This window comes from Ziziphus jujuba, chromosome 1, assembly GCF_031755915.1.
Source record: "Ziziphus jujuba cultivar Dongzao chromosome 1, ASM3175591v1".
NCBI lineage: Eukaryota > Viridiplantae > Streptophyta > Magnoliopsida > Rosales > Rhamnaceae > Ziziphus > Ziziphus jujuba.
Genome location: NC_083379.1, coordinates 12,681,289 through 12,704,585, shown reverse-complemented (window position 1 = coordinate 12,704,585; position 23,297 = coordinate 12,681,289). Strand labels below are relative to the sequence as shown.

General features: G+C 34.0%; 1 protein-coding gene and 1 long non-coding RNA gene across 3 annotated transcripts; one reads left to right on the top strand and one right to left on the bottom strand.

The window, feature by feature from the left end:
• Positions 1-11,564: 11,564 nt before the first annotated feature.
• On the bottom strand, positions 11,565-12,361 carry LOC125420741 (putative germin-like protein 2-1). The gene is made up of 2 exons (XM_048467704.2): positions 12,250-12,361; positions 11,565-12,100 (listed from the first exon to the last, which is right to left on the bottom strand). The coding sequence occupies exons 1-2, from the start codon at positions 12,359-12,361 to the stop codon at positions 11,565-11,567; spliced, it is 648 nt and encodes a 215-aa protein (XP_048323661.2).
• A 2,827-nt stretch (positions 12,362-15,188) lies between these two features.
• On the top strand, positions 15,189-16,350 carry LOC125423949 (uncharacterized). 2 transcript variants are annotated; one of them, XR_009634887.1, is made up of 2 exons: positions 15,189-16,004; positions 16,198-16,350. It is a non-coding gene; the product is annotated as an uncharacterized LOC125423949 (long non-coding RNA). The 2 variants fall into 2 exon arrangements; XR_009634886.1 differs by having other exon boundaries at positions 15,189-16,015.
• Positions 16,351-23,297: the final 6,947 nt, after the last annotated feature.

Genomic DNA, 23,297 nt, shown 5'->3' with positions numbered 1-23,297 from the left:
CAAAAATCTCAACCAACGGCCACCGCACGCGCCGCTGCCGGCGACGGTCGCCGGTGACCGCGGCGGCTCGCCGGAAGTTACTGTTCCGGCGAGTACCCAGTCGCACTGCCGGTCCTTGTCCACTGTTTTCGACCTCTTGAATCCAAATCCGGCATCCTTTTTTGCCAATTCACGATGGTTTGAGAGAATCGAAGAGTTGAATTCTGAAAGCTTTCCGGCGAGATTCCAGCCGCCTCGGGTCCGATCACCGGAAAGTAAGACCGAATCCGTGATCCTCGTTCCACGACCTTTGATTCGGTATACTATTCGACCATTTTGGTTAACGTTTGTGTTTAACCCCCCGGGTACCGGGTATTATTTATCCGAATAAAATATTAATTTATTTGACTGTGTGTGAACTGTGCTCTAGGAGCACGGGTGAGTCGTGGAATTGATCCCATGGTGGATCATGGTTTAATTGTGTGCTCCAGGTGAGTGACCCACCTTTAAAAATATTTTGGGCAATTAATTATGTTTAATTGGTGTTTAATTGGTATTTAAATTATGCTCATGTGGTACAATTTAATTATGGTTTTATTGTAATTTAATTTATTTATTATGCATGAGCAAAGTATATTTCGGTAATAGTCGTACGTGGTTTTAAGTATTATTTTGGGCATAATTGGTTTAAATATTTTATGAAAATATTCGTTAAATTGGTGGTTTAATTTTATAATTATGCCCACGGTATTTATTTGTTGAACCTCGTATTACGAGAAAAATTTTGGTATTTGTTATCGATGTTTTCGTACCGGTTTGTTAAATAAAAATATGTGAGATGGTAAGTGTGAAAATTTGTATATTTCCCACGGTAATTTTGGAAAGAACGGTACGGTTGATTTAATAATTATTTTAGACGCACTCATACAGTATTAGTGTTCTGGTGTATGTACACGTGGTTTAGCGTGCAAGTATTATGTGGTTTAGCGCGTAAGTATTATGTCTCCCGTGGTTGCCATTGGACCGTGGGCAGGCAAGTTTGATATTGGCCACAGCCGCCCCTCCCTTGGCCGGGATGACGGTTTCATCAGCGGTACTGTCGGGACGCCAAAGTGCCGTTTGCAAGTTTCTCTCTTTAATCTCCCCGCCAGTCGATGCTGGGGACGCTGGGTATCGGAGGGCATCACTGATATATGGTGTGGTGCGTCAAGTGTAATTTTCAGATAAAGTTTCAAACCCCAAAGGTGTTCAAAAATTATTTATTATAATTTGTTACATTTTAATTATATATTGGGGTATTTATTTACTTATTGTTATCAAATGTTTGATCCCTGGGTTTTCAGGAAGTACGAATATCGGGTTTTGTGAAATCGTTTTAAAAAGGGAACATTTCCAACGGAGTGATTGGTGAGAGTTTTGAGGGAAAATTATCATTTCCAACTGTTATTATTTATTTATTAATTGTTGGTATTAATTCGATTCCCTTATTTGTTATATTATTATTATTATTATCATTAAAAGTGTTCAGTAGTTAGGGTCACTCATTGAGATGATTAGCATCTCACGTTTTTAAGTTCCGTTCCCTTAGGTGCAAGGGGTGGTAGACGTTCTCCCGGAGCGAACCAATTCTCCGCTGCTATCGTGTTTCGAGAAGTACCTTTGTACTCATTCATTTCAGTTGTATTATTTCTTTCATCTTTGTTGTATTTCTGTTGATTAGCACTTCATAAAGCTCTGTATACTATTTGGACACTTATGTTTTATTTATGCACTGGGCTGCTGTTACTGTTGTGAAGTGCTGTAAATTGTGGAAACAACTTGTAGTTTTGCAGGAGGAATAAGGGGATGAACATAGAAGTGTGTTTTCAGTGCAGGTAATTTTTTGTTAGTCCTACCCTTAGGGGAGGTGCTGCCGGATTTTTCTTTGGAAGGTTCGGTGATATTTTCCTGGGATCAAGGCTCGTCTAGAGTTCCGGGGAGGAATTCTGGACGGGTCCTGACACCTAGTAAGTATATATCTAACCAATCTGTCTTGCTTAAGGCAAAATTATGTATATATCCTGGATATATAATTTAAGGTATATAAATTAAAAATTAAACAAAAAATTAAAAAGAAACTAAATTAAAAACCAAACAAAGTATATGCATGAAAGCTCAAATTCCATGTTACAATAGTTGACTTTATTGGCAGTAAATATATGGCTCCAGAGTATGCTGGACATTTTTCGGCCAAGTCAGATGTTTGCAGTTATGGCGTGTCATTTTGGAGATAGTAAGTGGACAGATCGACCATGAATTCAGTTCTTCTCATGCTTAATAGCAACTCTCTCGCTCTCCCAATACCCTCACGCCCAGCTTTTCTTAGGCATGGTTTTACTAAACCAGACATGCCACTAGAATCAGATTGCAGTTCAAGCTTGTTGGTTGGTTTATAAGTTAAAAGGCTGTTATATCTTGTGTTAGAAAATAGAACAAAACAATAGCAACGAAAGAATAAAACATATAGATTTATGTGGAAAATTTTTAACGAAAAAAAAAGTAAAATTTTTATTAATCAAGATTGGTATAAAAAGTGAGCGAATAAAACAACTAAAAACTCAATACAGCCAAAATTTTCCAAAAGCATAAAAATATATTATACAGAATAAATCTGAAAATTAGAAAAGTCGTATTTTTCTCAAAATAAATTTCACCAAACAAATCGCACAACGAACTTTTCGAGTCGAGTCAATAAGAATTCGGATCATCAACTCTAACATTGTGGTTAAATGTTTATTCAAGGGGAAAAAAAAAAACTGAACTTTTTCTTTTACGAAATTGATTATCGGGGTTCATTGAATTTGTGCAAATTATGTGTTTTTTTTTTTGCTCGAATTATGACCTGGGTTCTTTGTGGATTTTCTTTCCTGGATCAAATAGAATTATTTTTGAGTAATTTTAGCCTGAAACCCTTCTTTGAAATTCGATTTAAAAAAAAATTAATAATAATAAAAAAAGTGAAATCATGTTTTGCAAGATATTATGACATGGGTTTTGTGGTATTTTGTTTTTCAAATTAAATGGAATATATTTTTCCGTTGATTTGGGCTGAAACCTCTTGAAATTGGGCAAACAATGGTGAAACCCGTGGCTGAAATTTCTCTGGAATTGGGTGTTTATTTTTAGCTTTATTTAGCCAAATTGATCCCTTAAAATTGTTACTCACACCAAAAGGAGAAGAATGGCACCGGTATTGTAGAAAACGGTGGCCAGAATAGCGTTTTCATCCCGGTTTGTCAAGTCGGTCAAGCGACCCATTAACCAGGAAACCGGGTCATCCTTGACCAGACTAAGGAAGAAGACGCTGACATCAACATCCTCTTACTGACGTCAGCAGCCGAAATATTAAAAAAAAAAAACTTTTTTTTTATTTTGTTTATCCATTTATTTGTTAACTATTTATTTATTTATTTATTTATTTATATATCTATTGTTTTATTTTGTTATTATAAAATATATATTGTTATTTATTTATTTATTGTTGATTTATATATTTGCTTATTTATTCCATTTCAAATTGTTTGAATTAAATTAAATATCTATGCTTGGTGAATTGAATTGTGTTAACTTGACCTAAAAAGGCTTTGTGTATAGTTGGTATAATAGTATGGAATTTTAGGTACTCACCTGTCATGAGACTTATTTTGTATGCATTACGTGTACCAATGTAATGTAGGTTGGCATAGTGGATGGGATGTTTTAAATTTGCCTATTTCATGAAATTACCAATATGTTATTTTCTCTCACTTATTAATCAGGGTCTATACGGATAACTAGGCTACCCTGTTGGTGATTTTAATTGCTTAGTATGACGCCTGGAATGGCAGTGGAAGCTGATCAAATATCATAAATCGCAGGTTCTGAATTGCCCTGTCGGTGATTCAGTTCAATACATTTGATTGTGGTTATTTGGTTGACTATCCTTAGCCCGTGAAAGGATATCTTTAATGCTACAAAGACCCTAGCGATATTGATTTTAGGTTTGTGATGAGGGGCTGGAAAATAGTTATTGTTTTATATATATTAAATGGTTTGTTGTGTTTACTATTTTCACAGTTAGTAGCACCCCGAATGTTCTGTCTATGACTGCCATGATGAAATTGGATGGGACAAATTATTAGAAGTGGAAAAAGATTTTGGTTATGAATTTGACCTTTATGAAATTGGATTTGGCTTTGGAGATAGATCCACCAAAAATACCAACTGATGAGAGTAGTGCAGCAGATAGGAAACTTTATGAGGATTGGAGGCATTCTAATAAGTGCTACATGATGATGATGGAGAATTATATGGATGAATCAATTTATGCAAGTATTCCAAAGGTGGAAACTGCAAAGGAATTTCTTGAAGAGATAGGAAAGAAATTTATCAAGTTTGATATGAATGAGAAGCATCATTATTTAGACCTTTTGAATAATACTAAGTATGATGGAATTAAAGTAATAAAGGACCATATTATGTTACTTTCTTCTTATTATAATAAGCTGAGGGACCTTAAGATGGACATTGGAGAGGAGTTCTTGAACTATTCGATAATGAAGTGTCTTCCATCTCAGTTTGATAATATAAGGTCTAGTTTGAATACCAAGAATGAAGGTTGTAGCTTGGAAGAATTGACTGCTATTCTTGTCAAGGAGGAGGATGATATTAAATTAAACAGGTAAAGATCGGTTGCTATAATATCACATCAGGAAGATAAATCCAAGAGAGTTTTCCAAAAGAAGGGACAAGGATTCAAGCCTAATAGGAAGAAGTTTACTGGTATGAAGCCTAAAAGGCCAAGGGATGGTGCTTATCACATAGGACAAAGGAAAGAGTACTTCAATGGAAGATATGGCTACTGCAATAAAGTTGGACACAAAAAGATAGATTGTTGGCATTTAAAGGGAAAGCAAGAGAAGAAAGATAATATTTTAATAATTAAGACCAATATTATTTATGTGCCTATGAATATTTGGTGGTTTGCTACTGTAGCAACAATTCATGTAACTAATTTATTGTAGGGGATGATAAGACAAAGGGGACTAACCAATCTTGAGCAGCATAGTTATATGGGAGATAGCTCAAAAGTGAAGGTGGATATCATGGGAACAATCAAGTTGAAGCTTGCCACTGGATATGTTTTAGAATTACAAGAAGTTTCCTATGTACCCTCAATTAGGAGGAACTTATTATCTATTTCACTTTTGAATAATCAAGATTTTAGTTTTTTGTTTGGTAATAACAAAGTTGAAATGTATATAAGGATGGTAAAGTTGTTGGTTTGGATCTTTATGTGGCAATTTATATAGACTTGATTTATTTAATAATGGTCTCAATTATTCTATTAATTTTATCGTTGCCCCTATTGTTACTTCTAAACGTCCAAGAGTTAATGATAATTCCTCAATGTTATGGCATAAGCATTTGGGACATATTTCTAGGCACAGAATGAAAATATCAATGAAGGATGGAATACTTCCCAATCTTGATTTTTCGGACTTGTCGACTTGTGTTGAATGTGTGAAAGGGAAATTAACTTTTAAGGTTAGAAAGGGTAAGATAGCAAGGTGTGGAGATGTTTTGGAATTAATTCATACTGACATTTGTGGACCTTTTACACCAACTGCTTTGGGTGGTTATAGGTATTTTATTACCTTCATTGATGATTTTTCTCATTATGGACATGCTGAGCTTATCCATGAGAAGTCAGATTCTTTAGTTGATTTTAAGGAGTTTAAGATAAAGATGGAGCTTCAGAAAAATAAGAAGAGAAAGGCTGTGAGGTCTGATAGAGGTGGTGAATTTTATGGCAAATATGATAAGACTGGACGGAACCCAGGGCCACTCGCAATTTATTTACGTGAATGTGGCATTGATGCGCAATATACAATGCCTGGTACGCCTCAGCAAAATGGCATAGCTGAAAAGAGAAATCGCATTTTGTCAGACATGGTGTGATGTATGTTGGCAAATTCTAGCTTGCCAAATTACTTGTGGGGAGAGGCTTTAAGGACGACGGCTTATATTTTGAATCAAGTTCCAAGTAAATCCGTTCCTAAGACTTCTTTTGAGTTGTAGTCAGGAAGAAAGCCTAATTTGCACCATTTTCTAGTATGGGGTTGCAAAGCTAAAGTAAGAATTTATCATTCCTAAGTTAAGAAGTTGGATCCTAAAACTATAAGTGGGTATTTTGCTGGCTATTGTATAGGATCTAGGGGTTTAAGATTCTTTTGTCCATCTCACACCACTAGAATTGTTGAATTAGACAGGGCTGTTATTTTGAAGATGATTTTGAGTTTGATGATAATAATGGTCCGAGGGAGCCTCAATTTAGAGAAGAAAATGTATTCATTCCCAATGTTGTGGTTCCTGATAGAGATATTATTAATTCAGTAGTTGATGAACCAGTAGTTGATCAGGATGAACCTATAATTGAGGAGCAAAATATCCCAGCTATTCTAGATGTTGATGTGCCTTTGAGAATATCACAAAGGACTAGGAGGTCAGCTATACCTGATGACTATGAGGTTTACTTGTAGGAGCATGAGTTTGACATAAGTGATGATTCAGATCCAATCACTTATGAGGAGGCCATAAGTAGTTCACACTCAAATTTTTGGTTAGATGCAATGGAAGATGAAATGAAATCCATGGCATCAAATGGAGTTTAGGATTTGGTTAAGTTACCAGATAGTAGCAAGCCTATTGGGTGCAAATGAGTCTTTAAGACTAAGAGAGACTTTAATGGTCAAGTGGAGAGATATAAGACTAGACTTGTAGCCAAAGGGTTTAGCCAAAAGAAATGAATTGATTATACAGAGACATTCTCTCCTGTATCCACAAAGGATTCTTTTAGAATCATTTTGGCGATTGTAGCGCATTATGACTTGGAGTTATGTCAGATGGATGTTAGAATTGCTTTTCTGAATGGTGATTTGTATGAGGATGTATATATGGTTCAACCAGTTGGCTTCCAGCAAATAGGGAATGGTAATTTGGTTTGTAAGCTTAAGAATTCAATTTATGATCTTAAGCAAGCTTCGAGGCAATGGTATTTTAAGTTTGATGAGGTTGTCATCAAAAATGGCTTCAAGGAGAATGTTGTTGATAGATGCATATATATGAAGGTCAGTGGGAGCAGTTTTATATTTCTGGTATTGTATGTTGATAACATACTTTTGGCTACTAATGACACTGACCTATTGGCTGAGACAAAGCAGATATTATGCAAAACATTTTGATATGAAAGATCTTGGTGAGGCTTCTTTTGTTTTGGGCATCAAGATTGTTCGAGATAGGATTAATTATGTGTTGCAGTTGTCTCAGAGAGCCTATATTGATAGAATTCTTAAGAGATTTGATATGCATAATTGTTCTCCTGAAAGTGTATCGGTCACGAAGGATGAAAGGTTTTCTAAGGATCAATGTCCCAAGAATAATAAAGAGAGAATGGCGATGAGAAATGTTCGTTATTCTTCAACAGTTGGTAGTTTAATGTATGCTCAAGTTTGTACACGGCCTGATATAGCTTTTGCTGTGGGTGTGCTTGATAAATTTATGAGCAATCCTGGTCCTATTTATTACCAAGCAGTTAAGAAAGTCTTTAGGTATCTTCAAGGTACTAAAGATCATATGTTGACATATCGAAGCACCTACTCTCTTGATGTAGTTGGTTATAGTGATCCAGATTATAAAAGTTGTGTGGATGATAATAAATCTACCACTGGGTATATATTTATTATGGCAGAAGGTGCTGTATCTTGGTGGAGTACCAAGCAATCAGTGATAGCATTCTCGACTATGGAGGCGGAGTATGTGGCGTGTTATGAGGCTACTCGTCATGTAGTTTGGTTTCAAAATTTTATTCATGATTTGGGAGTGGTTGACTCCATTGGAAGGCCTATTATAATGCATTGTGACAATACTACAGCAGTGTCTTTCTCCAATAATTTAAAAGGTACCCCTCGTGAGGTACATTGATGTAAAATATTTTGTGGTAAAGGAGAAAGTTGAAGATGGTCTCATTACTATTGTTCATATGCCTACTTACAGCATGGAGGCAGATCCACTAATCAAGGCCTTACCAATGGGCATATTTGAGGAGCATGTGTCCCGTATGAGATTGTTAGGCAGCTGAGACTACTATCGGTTAGTGGGAGTTTGTTATATTTTTTGCAGTAATATCCATTTTGAGTATTATTTATTATTTTGATACATTGATGTATGTGGATCATTATATATTTATGAGATGATTTATTACACATATTATTGTTCTTTATATTTACAGGCCTGTTGAGACTATTAGTTTATGTATATGTGTATGTTGATCCACATGTGCTATGCTGAGTCTCTACTACCTAGTTTGGGTATATTGATGTATCCTATCGATACACAATATATTCGGATGAAATGGCATTGTGTATTGGAGGATTAGACGTGGTTAGGTAAATCTCTACTACCTAGACTGAGTTTATGGCATGCAAAGTGCTCAGTTGAAATGGTATCATGTTTAAGGAGATTTACTAAAGGAATCTCTACTTCCTAGTCTAGTATATTGTGGTGTTCTGTCGGCATGCTATATATTTAGATGATATGGTATTATGGTTAGGAAGATTTTGTAGTAAGTGAGTTTGGATTATATATGTGACGATTATGCAGTCCAAGTGGGAGAATGTTAAATAAATAAATGATTGTGGACTTAGCATAATCAATAACTCACTTACAGGGCCTATTTATGTCATTAATGGGATTGGCTTATTTTATTAGTTTGTAGTAGGGCCCTTGGTTACACATTCTTTATAAGACTCCAGTTGGCCCATTGGACTAGAGGACCAACTCTCTTTGTAAGCTCAATGACTTGACTATATTTTTCCTATTATTATTATATCATTAAATTATTATTATTTTGGTGTGTGTCAAATTAATGGGTAAGTCTGACTTGCAAAGACTATAAAAGGTCTAGGACAAGCAAACAAAGATACGCCATACGGTATTTTGAGAATTAGGGTTTTTACATATCTGAGAGTGGTTTGAGAGTAGTGTGTCCATAGGCACTACTTTATGTTATTTTCTTTTTTGCAGGATTAAAGATTTAATTTATCAATGGCTGCGTTTGGAGGTTAGTAATTTATGATTTATAGAATTTATTATGTATATTTAAATCCATAAAATCTAAAACTATTTTTCTCAAAATAAATTTCACCAAACAGATTGCACCGGGAACTTTTTGAGTCGGGTCAATAAGAATTCGGATCACCAACTCTAACATTGTGGTTAAGTGTTTATTCAAGAAAAGGATATGATCTATGTTAAAAGAACATGTGGCAATTTCTTTGGTTGAAAACGTATTTTGTTGTATGATGTATAGCTCACTTTTTCTTAGTGGGAAAGCAGTGAAAGACAGAGAAAATACAAAGGGGGGGGGGGGGGGGGGGAGTTTTCTATACTTTCTTGTTTTCCATGAAAACTCATAGTGTCTAGGTTTTGTTCTTTGAAGAGAATAAAAGAGTAGAAAACAGGAGAGCTAGTGTTTGTAATCTGTAAAAAACTCTACTTGTAAGCTTGTTTTCATAGTGGATTTAGGCATTACTAGAGCAGGATGTAGGTTCATATCTTGAGAGTTAAACTAAGATAAATTCTTGTGCCTTTGCTTAATTTTTTTCTACTTTGGTTTTTATTGGCTTTGATTGATCTGCTGGTTTGTTTAGTTCCACTTGAAATTGCAGTATTTATATCTATAGAAATTAGAGAGATTTTGGTATTTGTTATCACAGAGCTGGATGCTAACAGAATCAGATAATCAGCAATCTAGAAGAAAAAGCACTATCAAATACTTGCTTAATTCCAATTCTTAAGGCCATTTCATAATCAGAAAATTCAGTTGAACATAACGAAATGTGTTTTTATTTACAAAGGATATAAATGTTTGGATTCATCTGGGAAGATTTATATAAAAGTGTCAACTTCAATGAAAAATAGTTTTCTTTTTCCACAGGATTTACGACAAGTAATTCAAAACAATCTCGAGGTTGAAAATCAATTTTTTTCTTTGATTCCTCTTTGTTTGTTAAAAGGCTGTACAAAGGAAGTTGTAAGAAACTTACAAGAGACTCAAAGATTACAATTTGATTCATAGGTTATCACACAAAATTCTACTTCAGAAAATCAAAGAGAGGTTGGTGTATTAGCTGAAAAAGATAATTTAGATTCAGTGCAAGTTTCAACAGTGTGTTGATTTGCTTGTCAATGATTCAAACAAACTCAATTCCCAAAAGTAATGTCAACTCATAGCATGCAAACAAAGTCAAAAGTGTAATTTTTAAAGCCAAGATCCTTATCACAACTCAATCAACTGAATCTACAGCTATTTCTGAACCATCTTCAGTTTAGGAAGCTTTGAGAGATCCTAAAAGGAAAAAGCCTATGGATTTAGAATATGATGCTCTCTCATGAGGAACAAGACTTGATCTCAAGTTCCTTCTTCTTCACAGATGAATTTAGTTAGTCATAAATGGATTTTCAGAACAAACCAAAATGCAGATGGTTCAATACAAAGGTATAAAGCAAGGTTGGTTGCTAAGGGGTTTCATCATAAACTAGTTTTGATTTTATAAGATGTTTAGTACAATGATAAACCCAACAACAATAGGGTTGGTGCCTAGCGTAGCTATATCTCAAGGTTGGGCTGTGAAGAATTTAACAATGCTTTCTTAAAAGTGATTACAGGAAGCTGTATGCATTTCTTAACCTCAATGATATGAATGTAATAGCTTTCATTTCATATGTGTAAGTTACACAAAGCTCTCTATCAATTAAAACAAGCTCTAAGAGTTTGGTATAAAAATTTAAAAGATGCATTGATAAGGAGATTTGTGAACTTCATAACAGCTTTAAATTATGGTGCGTGATAAACATCCTACTAATTTCTTCTTAATATCCCACCATAGTTAGTGGAATAAATAAATTCAATTTATGCCCACATCATGATGGAGGATTCACACCCATCACAGAATTGTTGTATATTAATTTTGATGTTATACATTGGTAGAAGGTGAATTAGAATAATCTGTCAATCCATTAGTACGTGTTATGTATATACAAATTAATTAGAAAAAAAATAAATAAATAGATAAATAAAGGATAAGCATTGTCGAAAATTAAACAAGGAAATGGTACTCATACGAAAGAAAGCTAGTCAGCGGATGGTCCTGCAAAAACAAATATAATTCCACTCTAGGAGAAATTGACGCATTAGCATTCAAGACGTAAGATGAAAAAGATGAAAGACGTAAGATCAAAAAATAAACATTATTGTCTAGAATAAACAGACCTCCCGGATTCACCAAATAATTAATTCACTACAAACATTGATAAACATAAACTATTAGACTACGAAAAGATTAAGAAAAATCCATGACATAGACTCATGATACTACGAACCATCCACACAAATGGTTTTCTTGCAACATATAAAATTACACACCAAACAAATTAACCATTAAAAAAACTCAGAAAACAGGCAAAAGTATTTATCAAATAAATCAAACTAGATGACAAAATCTCATCTAAAATGGTGCCTGAAGGCGACTAATGATGGATTGGTCAACCTGGAAAGCCTTGGAAAGAACACTAACATCAATGGATGGGTTGGATCCAAAAACTGCATTAGCAATTGTTATAACGCCAGGATTTTGGCTGCTCAAAGCAGAAATACAAACAGCGCTACCATAGCCCACATTTTTCTGGAAGTGTACGAGTCCAACAGGGAACACAAACACATCACCCTTCTGGAGGACCTTGGAGATGAGCTGGTTGTTTGGATTGGAGGTCACAAACCCCACCAAGAGGCTTCCTTCTAAGACTGTAAGAACCTCGGTGGCACGAGGATGAGTGTGGGGCGGAACAACGCCCCACGGCGCATAGTCTAGGCGAGCCAAGGAGATGCCGAGGGTGTTGAGTCCTGGAATTTGAACCACATTAACTGGTGTAACCCTTGAGCCTAGAGAGTTCGATGTGTTGCCAGTTATGTGAATTCCACTAAAGCTGAAATGCTGAGCGCTTACTTGATTAGGATCCAAGCAAGGCAGGCCATTTACTCGTGCTGCAACCATTAAAATATATATATACACAAAATTCAGCACACATTATGAAAATTTGTACATGAATAGATCTTCATAGTACAGATTAATTGATTAAGCAGAGCTTGAAACTATATGTGATTAAAGATGTATATTCACTGCATTAATTTACCTTGGCTGGTTGGGTCTGCGACACAGAAATCTTGCAAAGGACTAGGCTCAAAAGCAATGGTCACAGCAAATGTTATGGCTAGGGAACACAATACCAAAACGCATTTTGCCATTTTCATCAAATTAATTTCTCTTTTCTATAAGATATTTATGAATTTATTGAACTGAAGAAGTTAATAGGAGAGTGTAGGATGTGAAGCAATTGTCGAACGGACTTCCTATTTATAGAGAATGTGACAAGTCGATCATGCCGGCCTAATACTACACTCAGAGAAGGAGTCTTGAAACTTCAAAACTATTAAATCCCATTCTAACTACAAGCCTATCCATTTCAGTTCAAAATTCTCAATAAACCTTCCTCCGGCCATTAATATTAATTTTAAAATTGTTATCTTATTACATATATGCTCATAAATTAATGCTCGACATGCGTAAGTTAAACATAAACGCATGCACCTTGGCACTAAAATGTGGGGGCCAATTTATACGAGTCAAAAGAATCCATGTAGCTCGCTAGCTTGGCTACATATATATAAATAAGAATGCAAATAATATATCTGCTGAGAACGGCAAATTAATTAATAAAAATTAGCTAATTGTTCATTTAAGGAAGCTCGGGATGTGTTTATCTATTTTTTTTATTTTTATTTATTTATTTTTTTTTTTTTTTTTTTTGACAATGAGGTGGCATGATTCTTACTCAAAGCCTTTGTTCCAAAAATAACGGGTTTTGATATTAGGCTATCCCAAAAAAAAAATATATTTCAAATTCTCTAATAAAGAAAAGGAATATTTAAAAACCTATTAATGGCTAGTAAATTCCAAGTAAAGATAATGTTGTACATAGTGTACATAGTGTCACACACACACACACACATATATATATATATATACATACATATATATATATATATATACATACATACACACACATATATATATATATATATAGACACTTGGGTATTTGGGCTATTGCCTTTTTCATTTTTTGGGTTAAGATTTTTTGGGCTATTCCCTGTTAGTTTGATTAAATACGAGAATGGTACTCTAATGGATGTCCTATACTCGATCAAGATTCTCGTACTTGATTATTTAATTAACAAATTAAAATAATGTTTTTCTCAGTTTGGATAACTAATGTTTTATGTTGTAAGCCTTTGTCTTTTTGTTATTGCCAGGTTTACCAGGCCCTTGAGTTTGAATTTTCTGTTGTTTTATTGCAGGCTGCGCAATTGTTAGGCCCCATTTGTGTTCTATCTTGTTTTTGGTTCTTTTTAATTAATGCACAAGATTATTTTTTGATTTTCATATTCTTTTTTTTTTTTTTTCCCCAATGTTCAGTGAAATGGTTTTCTTATTTCAAAAAATAATTTAAACAAACTTCATACATATGTAGTTACAAAATCAACGCAATGATACATATAATTTCAACGCAATCTCTACATGTATACAAAATTTTTCAATATTATAAATGATTAATGTTAATACATAAGCTGGAAGATAATTTTCAAAATAACATGGCCGATCGAATTAAACAAATTCAAAGAAATTGAACATTATGACCTGAACAAGACTTCGTGTGTGCGAGTGCGTTTTTTTTTTTTTTGGGTTTTTTTTTTTTGGTTTTTTTTTTTATTTCTGGGTAATTGACCTAACAAGACTTGATTGTATAATACACATTTTTCTTTTTGGATATTGTATATACATCCAAGAAACTAATTTGGATAAGTATATCTCCGAATATCACATACACTACTAATTATAACTTACAAGTCTTTGAAGCTACTATTCACCAAAAAAAAAAAAAGTATTTTAATCTTCAAGTCAAGTCCCTTCTAACTACCAGCTTATCTGTTATTAAAATAAATAAATAAATAAATAAAAAACCTACAGGCCTCTATGTGATCAGTCCAAAATTCTAAATGAAAGTATCTGTTTGTTTTGCAATATATGAATGTATATTGTAATTCAATATAATGCTATTGCAAAATAAATATATATTGGGCTCCCATAATTTTTTTTTTCTTTTTTAATCTATATAAGTTGTGATAAATGATAAGAAATACTTAGCTTAGAAGCAATGATGTAGGAAAATTTCAACAAAAATTCTGAAGAAATCTCTTTATTTCTTGTTCAAGTCCATTATAACATGGTTTCGAAATCCGTGGGAAAAGAATTATATAAATATAGTTTTTTTATCCTAGACTCCGAAGCCCACGCTGTGATGTGCATTAATAATTTTTTTCCTTTTTTAATCCCTATGAAGTTATGATAAATTTATGTGAAGGCCATGTACGAAAATTCCATCAAAATTTTTGAAGAAGTCACTTAATCACAAATTCAAGAAATTGAACGGCTACGACCTGAACAAGACCTTTTTTTTTATTTTTTTATTTTTTGGTATTTTTGTAATTGACCTGACAAGACTTGATCGTATACTATATATGTGTATGTGTGTATATATATATATATATATGTTTTGGGAGATTGTATATACATCCAATTAAACTAATTTTAAAATGTATATAGCCGAACATCACATACACACTACTAATTATAACTTACAAGTCTTTGAATTTTCTGTTCACCAAAAAAAAAAAGAAAAAGAAAAAGTCTTTGAATCTTCTAGTCAAACCCCTTCTAACTACTAGCCTATCTGTTATTCAACCCCAAAAAAAAAAAAACAAAAAAAAAAATGCTACTGGCCAGTTTGTGAGCGGACCAAAATTCTCAATGAAAGTGTTTATCCATTTATTAGTGTTTATTTTGCAATATATGTATGTATATTGTAATTCAATATAATACTATTGCAAAATAAAAATTAAAAAAATTAAAATCGATACATTGGGCTCCAACAAGTTTTTTTTTTTTTTCCTTTTTTAATTTATATAAGTTGTATAAGTTGTAAAACTCCGACAAAAATCTTGGAGAAATCTCTTTAGGGGAATTTGGCCCTATATCCTTATTTTAAGCACCTTAATGAAAAATACCCTGTCCTTTAAAACTTTTTCCATCTATCCATTTTTTTTTCATTATTCCAACTTTATCCTTACTCTGTAAACCACGTGCAATTTCTTTCTCTCACTGATCAATATCTCACCCACCACATTCCACATCTAGACAGAGCTTTTACAGCTTTAGCAACTCACCTCTTCTTCTTTGTTGCTTGTCTTCTGGTGATGTTCTTCCCCAACATCCATCTACAACCCCATCGCTTCCAATCAGCTCGCTTTGGCCGTAATCAACGATATTTACCTTCTAGACTTCGTGGATCCATCTGGGTTTGTTCAGGAAATCTCTTCCAAGGTTAGCAGAGTGGTGGTTTCGGATCACTACAAGACCGCAATAGATTGCAGTGAGAGTTCTTGTTTAGTTGGTGAGAATGTGGAGAGGGTTATTGACAGCCGGAGGAGTGGAGCTACTGTTGGTTTTTATTATTTCAAGGAAAGAGCTGGTAGTGGTCTAAAAGATTTGAATTTTGTTTCGATGAGGGTTTGATATTTGAATCCATCTTCATTCAAGCGAGTAATTTGTTTTTAGCGGTTTATTGATTTTTTATTTTATTTTATTTTTTAAAGCTGTAAAGCTACAAAATTCTCTTTTTATTTGGGTGTATAAGGCTTTTGCATTTGCTTTTTTTGAAGTTGGAGGATGTAATTAGTCAAGGATTAACCGGCTTATCCTAGAAGCAGGAATGATTCTCTCACTCAATCATATGAGATTGCTCTTGTGGCTGGAGCATTTGGAGATTGCCTAGTATAGTCAATGTATCCTTCTCTCTCTCCAAACATGGGTCATTGTAGCATTTTTATATATGTTCTTGTACTTATTTGCTCCAGCGTATAGAGGTGTTGTGTTAGGTAGAAGTGAATTGACGACTGAATTCTTAGTGTACAGTCATGTCAAGTTTATACATTTGTTTATGTTAGATTTGTCCTTCTATGCATAGGCTATGAAAGCTGATTCTGTATTGGAGCTTAGGAGTGAACTTGGACATAAATTAGCTAACAAAAGCTCTAATCTAAAGTTGAGGTGTTGAGGTATGCAGCTATCTACCTACAAATATGATTGTCAATGTATTTGTAGCATATTTTTCTTTTTCTTTTTTAACATTCATTGATTAGACATTTTTTTTATGTTATTAGTTGACTTCAATTTATCCCTAGAAAATAAGTAGGCTTGGAGTGTACATTAGTTTCAATCTAGTCTAAAGTTGTTATTTTGCTAGTTGTAGTTATAGTCAAATGACATAGATGATTACAATAGCTTCACATTTCATTGGAGAGATTTCTTTTCTTGAAGAATTTCTGTTCTTTTCTCCTTTGAATGCATTGATTATTGACTCGCCAAATTTAAGCATTTATGTAACATCCCGTCCCGAAATATATCGGAATTTCTAAAATTTGAACAAGTTTGACCGGGTTTGACTGTTGTTGATTGAGAAGGGGTCAAATGTTGATTTTTTGTTCCTGATGGAATTTCACATTGACCAAGATCCCATTACGAAGTACACGTTGGCACGAGTTCATAGACTAGTAGCACGTCAAAAAGGAGCTATGGTTTGAAAGTTATGAGCAAAACAAGTTGAGGTCCAAACTGTCCAAGAGGTGCCAGAGTTGACTTTTTGTTCATGCAAAGTTGAGTTTTGACTCATACATGGTTGTGAAGTACTCGTCGATATGAGTTCATAGACTAGCGGAACGCTTAAATTGAACATCTGGTTAAAAAGTTATGGACATGCAAAGTTTTCCGAATATCGTAATATTTTAATATATTTTGACTTGAGTGAACAGTGTGTGCCACGTGTCGCATTTTCAGCCAATCCCATGAGTGAACAGTGTCACCCACAGGTGGCTTTTATTTTGGCAAAACGCGTGAGCCGGGGAAGGAGAGAGAAAGAGGGGAGGGGAGAGAGAGAGAGAGAAACCCAACCGACCAACCACCGTTCACCTATTTTCGGCCACCAGAACAGTACACGCGCCACCCTAGCTTGAAGCCCACCTGAAAATCGGCCGGCCAGCTAAAAATCATGGCCAATCGACCGCCGATGCCCCCCGATCGAGGCTTTTTCCGGTGGCAACGCCGATTACTTCAAACCCAGATTTCTCCCTATTCCAGCCTCCGTTTGCCTCACCGCCAGTCCTGTTGAGTCACCCATTCCCCGATCTACCTTCCTACCAAAAATCACGGCCAGTGGTCACCGAACACGCCGCCGACGGTGGCAGATTCCGGTGACCACGGCGGTTCGTCGAGAAATTGACTTTCCAGCGAGTTTCCAGTCGCACCACCCATCCTTTCCCACTGATTCTGACCCCCTGAACCCAAATCTAGTGTCCACTTTCCCCAATTCATGACGGATTGAGAGAATCGAGGACTTAAAATCTGATAGCTTTCTGGCGAGATTCTGGCCACCACGGGTCCGATCTCCGGAAAGTAAGACCAGATTTGTAATCCTCCTTTCACAAGCTTTGATTCGGTATATTACTTGCAAATTTTGATTGTCGTTTGTGTTAGTCCCCCCGGGTACCGAGTATTATTTACCCGAATAGAATATTAATTTATTTGAGTTGTGTAATATTGTTGTTCTAGGAGCACGTGTGCATCGTAGAATTGATCCCATGGAGGATCTTGGGTTAATTGCGTGCTCGAGGTGAGTGACCCACCTTCAAAATTATTTTGGGTGATTAATTATATATTTTGTGTTAATTGATTATTTGAAAATTATGTTTTATGTGTTAGTGATTTAATAAAATTACTCTTTAATTTGATATTGTTAATTTATGATAATTTCAACGTGTGTTTTGGGGCCAAATATATATATATTTGTGAATTAAAGGAATTGTGGTTTTAATTCTTTTAATTTATTGTTATGTTTATTATTAGATTTATTGTGCATAGTTATATGATTTTAATACTTATGAAATTATGTAATTTAATATTACTTTGGTATGGACTGATTGTATGGATTTGAAGGAAATTATTTATTTTAAATTTATTATATATTGAGGAATTGTGGAATTTAATTATTTATGAAGTTTATATGGGTTTAAAGGATACGTTGATTTAAATTAATTTTTGAAAATTTGAGAAAGATATGGGTTTGAATTATTATGTTTAAAAATATTTATACGTTGGAATATTAAAGATTTGACTTTATGCCATGGGGAAAATTCGTATATTTGAATTGATGAAATTAAGAGTTGATGGATTTGAATTTTATGGAATTTATGCAATAGATTTATGATGATGATTTTAAAAAGAAATGTGAAAAATTTATGGGTTTAAATGAATAAGATAAACCCAGTGGTATTATGAGATTTTGAGATTTGCAAATAAAAATATTGGTTTTATGATGCACCACACACGTACCAGTGTTCTGTATATGTGGATATGATTAGTGCACACATGGATATGATTAGCGCACAGGTGGATGTGAGTAACGCACAGATGATTTATGGGTTGTCTTGTGGTTGCCATTGGACCGAGGGTCGACAAGTTGATATCGGCCGTAGCCACCCCCCGCCATGGCCAGGACGCCTGTTTGCAGCGGCGTGGTGGGACGCCACGCGACCGTATGCCGGTTTCTCTCTTTAACCTCCTGTCTGGTGGTACCTCGGGACGCTGGATACCGTTGGCGCCACTGGTATATAGTGTGTGCATCAAATGATTTTCATGACCTGATTTTTAATAAAATATATTTAACAGTGTTTCATTAATTATTTAAATTTAAAGGCTACGCAATTTTTATAAATATGTTATTACGAAATTATTATTCAAATTGTTTTGGTATTTTGAAATCCATTCTAGTATATTATATTTTCCTTCATTTTATCATATTCTTTACATTTATTTTAAATGGGTGTTTTAATTGATTAAATTATTCTTTTATTTAACTGTGCAATTAATTGAGTTATTCTAATTATTTGATTATTTTCTGAATTGTTTTAATATGATTATCATTGATATCTTTGTATTATCTGTTGATAATATGTTATTAATCTTTTAGGATTGTTACAAAAGTTTAATTTCATTCTATTATTATTCTGATTCTAATTTTGGATTCTTAATTTGTTGTATTTTATTTGTAAATTATTTGGTTAATTATTTTTTCTGAATCTTGGGCATAAAGCATCGGGTTTTGTAAAAACGTTTTAAAAAGGGAACATTTCCAACTAAGTGACCGTAAGGGTTTTGAGAGAAAAATTATTTTCAACCGTTATTACTAAACCATTCATGTATTTAATCATTTAATAATTATTTATTCATTTGCTTATTATTAAATTACTTGATTATTAGTAGTTAATAGACTGAGTCGCTCACTGAGATGATTAGCATCTCATGTTTTCAAATTTCGTTCCCTTAGATTCAGGTGATAGACACTGTTCGATCAGGACGAGCTCGACAGTTTGATAGTTCCCAGAACTTCGAGAAGTCTTCTTTCCTTCGTTTCTTATTATGTAATTTTCTTTCTACCTTGCTGTAAAACTTTCGTACTTAATTGTATCTTATGATGCTCTGTATACCATGAGATATATTTCCTTAATTATTGCATTAGTTCCCTGTCATTTATTTGAAGTGCTGAAATTTATGGTAATATTTTGTAGTAAAGTGGAAGGAATAAGGTGGTGCATTTAGAAGTGTGTTTTAGTACAGGAAAATTTTGGTAAGTCCAATCTTTAGGGGAGGTTCTGCCGGATTTCCCATTGGAGTATCCGATAGGATTTCCTTGAGATCAGGGCTTGTCTAGGGTTCCGGTGAAGAATTTTGGACAGGTCCTGACAATTTACATGCTAGTTTTCTCGTAGTTATAATTCCTATGGAAAAGCAATATTGAGGACCAAAACTGGTAAGTATGGCGTTAATTGCTTAGGATATTCTTTCTAGAGTTATAATGTGGTAGATTGTTCTATTCTCCAGTAATATATATTCATGCAACAGAGAAATCATACTTTAGTTTTCTCTGATAAATTGGATAAGCCCCTTTGTCAGAGTAAATAACAGTCAATCACTGGGCATTGGAAATCACTTCAACTCTACAATGATGTGGTTCAGATAATACACCTAATCTTTTCCTTGGTTAAGGATTTAATGCCAATTCCTACTTTCTTTTGATTATCTTTGAAATGTCACAACTAAAAATGCCTCTAGCAACTAAAAATGCCTCTAGTGTCACAACTAAAGGACTATAGGGGGTTGCAGAATAATATAAGAATAGCTGCCAACCAAAGAAGTCTTTATGAACAAGCCACTAAAGAAGTGAATTTAATAGCTCTTATGACTGGAGTATATTTAATATAGACTTTTGAATATTTTTATGAACTTTTTTTAAGTGATTACTTTTACGAACTTAATGAAATTCTATTTGGAAAAAGTACTTTTTTATTATAAATTTTATGTTATTGCATAATTTTGATTTTAGGAATATATTTTATTTAAATGCAATGACCTTGATTTATTTGTTACTTATGGTTCTTAGGCTTTTATGAAGTTTTCTTATGAAGTTCTTATGCCACAGTCTGATTTTCACTACTGAAGCTACAGCTAGGTGGGTGGGTGTGTGTGTGTGTGTGTGTGTGTGTGTGTGTTTTTTTTTTTTCTTTGAAAGAAAAATGTAGAAACAGGCATGTAAAATGTTTAAGGTCTAGTCCTTTTTATCCGAGCTTGAGATATCCTTTGATTTACTGGGTTTGTGAATGGGAAAGTTTTGTTGTTTAGTCTATCGATGTGGTCCCTCTCCTTACCTGCTCTATTATTATTATTATTTCTATAGGCTTATTAGTTTCATACCCAAAAAAAAACATATTTAAGGTAGGTTTGACATGGATTGGTTATCTCCTCTAGAGTTGAAGGTGATGGTATGTGATATAAAAACCACATGAAAAAAATTGGGGTTGTAGAGGTCAGAAGCCAAGTTGCTTTCATGAGTTGAGTTAATTAAACTTGTCAGCGCCTTGCTATAGAAATTATTGCAAATATATGACAGGCTTGTTGCCTTGTTAATGATTTTCAAGTTGATATTTCTATAACTATATCAAAATGGTTTGTATAAGTCCTTTATATTATTATTGGTTTTCGGGGATCATTTAAATCTTGTTGAAATGTTTAAGAAGCAACTAGTAATGTTTTTACATACAAATCGTTTTCCAGGCTCAGCAGACAGAACTTTGAAATTCTGGGATTTGGAAACCTTCGAACGGATTGGATATACAAGCCTCAGTGTCACCGCATTCGATGTCTACTTGGTGAGCGAGCAGGTTTGCAGCCGAAGAGAGCTTGGGAGAGAGAAGAGAAAGAGAAAGAGAGAGAGCAGGTCTGCAGCTGGTGTTCTTTCTTGTATTTTTTATCATTAAAGAATGTTGCACTCAGGTGCAATACATTGTTAAAAAATAATTGCAAATTTGGATGATTTGTGAAAGAAAAATTTAAACGCAATTTTGATGATAATTAAAAAGATCCTCACCTTAAAAGCATATATGGTCCGGTATTCCCTTGTTCTCTATATTGTTTATGCTCTTTATCTATTATATAGTAGAAACTAGTCGAGCTCCATTTGATCTCCCAGAAGCGGAATCTGAATCTGTTGTAGGCTATAATGTGAATGCAATTTTTCCTAAGTCTTTCATATGCTTACAAGAGGAGAGGTGAGAGATGCTTTTTCATAGAGGAAAGGAAAACAGAGGTGGTATTACTTTGGTAAAATAGTATTGTGTTTTAATTATTTCGTATTTTATTTACCGTTATAAAGATGGCATTATCATGACAATACGATACTAATGTGTGTATGGAATTATGGTGGGAATAATTATTTATTCTTCGAGCAAATACACATTATCAAAGTAGGTATATTGAATTGTAATGATTCAAAATGAAAAATAAAAGAATTGGCAACAACATGGTTATCACATTTTACCAATGTTTTGGCCCCCACAAGTCCCCTATTGTGTGTTAAATGCAACAACATGCAAAATATACATTCATTAATGATCCTAAGGAGAAAAAACCCCAAAAGTTCTGAAAAAGTTCTCAAGTTGGCACAAAAATTTGATTACCGTAGGGCCTTCGATAATTACCGATGAAACCTATGGTAATCAATTTGTCCTTGCTTGAAAAATTACCGTAGGTTTCATCGGTAATTATCAAAACCCCTATGGTAATCACATTTTACCAATTTTTTGACTCCCACAATTCCCCTAATGTGTGTTAAATGCAACAACATGCAACATATACATTCTTCAATGATCCTAAGGAGAAAAAAATCCAAAAAGTTCTGAAAAAGTTTTCAAATTGGCACAAAAATTTTATTACCATAGAGCCTATGGTAATTACCGATGAAATCTATGGTAATCAATTTATAGTTGCTAGAAAAATTACCGTAGGTTTCATCAGTAATTACCGAAACCCCTATAATAATCACATTTTACCAATTGTTTTGCCCCCACAAGTCCCCTAATGTGTGTTAAATGCAATAATATGCAAAATATACATTTTTCAATGATCCTAAGGAGAAAAAGCCCTAAAAGTTCTGAAAAAGTTCTCAAATTGGCACAAAAATTTGATTACCGTAGGGCATTCGATAATTACCGATAAAACCTACGGTAATCAATTTGTAGTTGCTGGAAAAATTATCATAGGTTTCATCGATAATTACCGAAACCTCTATGGTTATCACATTTCACCAATTTTTTGGTCCCCACAAGTCCCCTAATGTGTATTAAATGAAACAACATGCAAAATATATATTCTTCAATGATCCTAAGGAGAAAAAACCTCAAAAGTTCGGAAAACGTTCTCAAATTGGCAAAAAAAATTTATTACCGTCGGGCCTTCAGTAATTACCAATGAAACCTACGGTAATCAATTTGTTCTTGCTGAAAAAATTACCAAAGGTTTCATCAGTAATTACCAAAACCCCTGTAATAACACCAAGCCATCACACCCAAACACAAAATTAATCTACAAATTCTCTGATAACCAAAACTCCAAAAAGAGTTCAAGAAATTCAAATAATTTAGACTCATTTCACTAAAAACACCATACTAAAACCCATAT

Excerpts from the sequence above, each read along its gene's own strand:
- LOC125420741 (XM_048467704.2), bottom strand. The coding sequence starts at position 12,361 with ATGGCAAAATGCGTTTTGGTATTGTGTTCCCTAGCCATAACATTTGCT. Across the intron at positions 12,101-12,249 it reads CGCAGACCCAACCAGCCAAG|CACGAGTAAATGGCCTGCCT; the intron begins GTAAATTAATGC and ends TAATGGTTGCAG.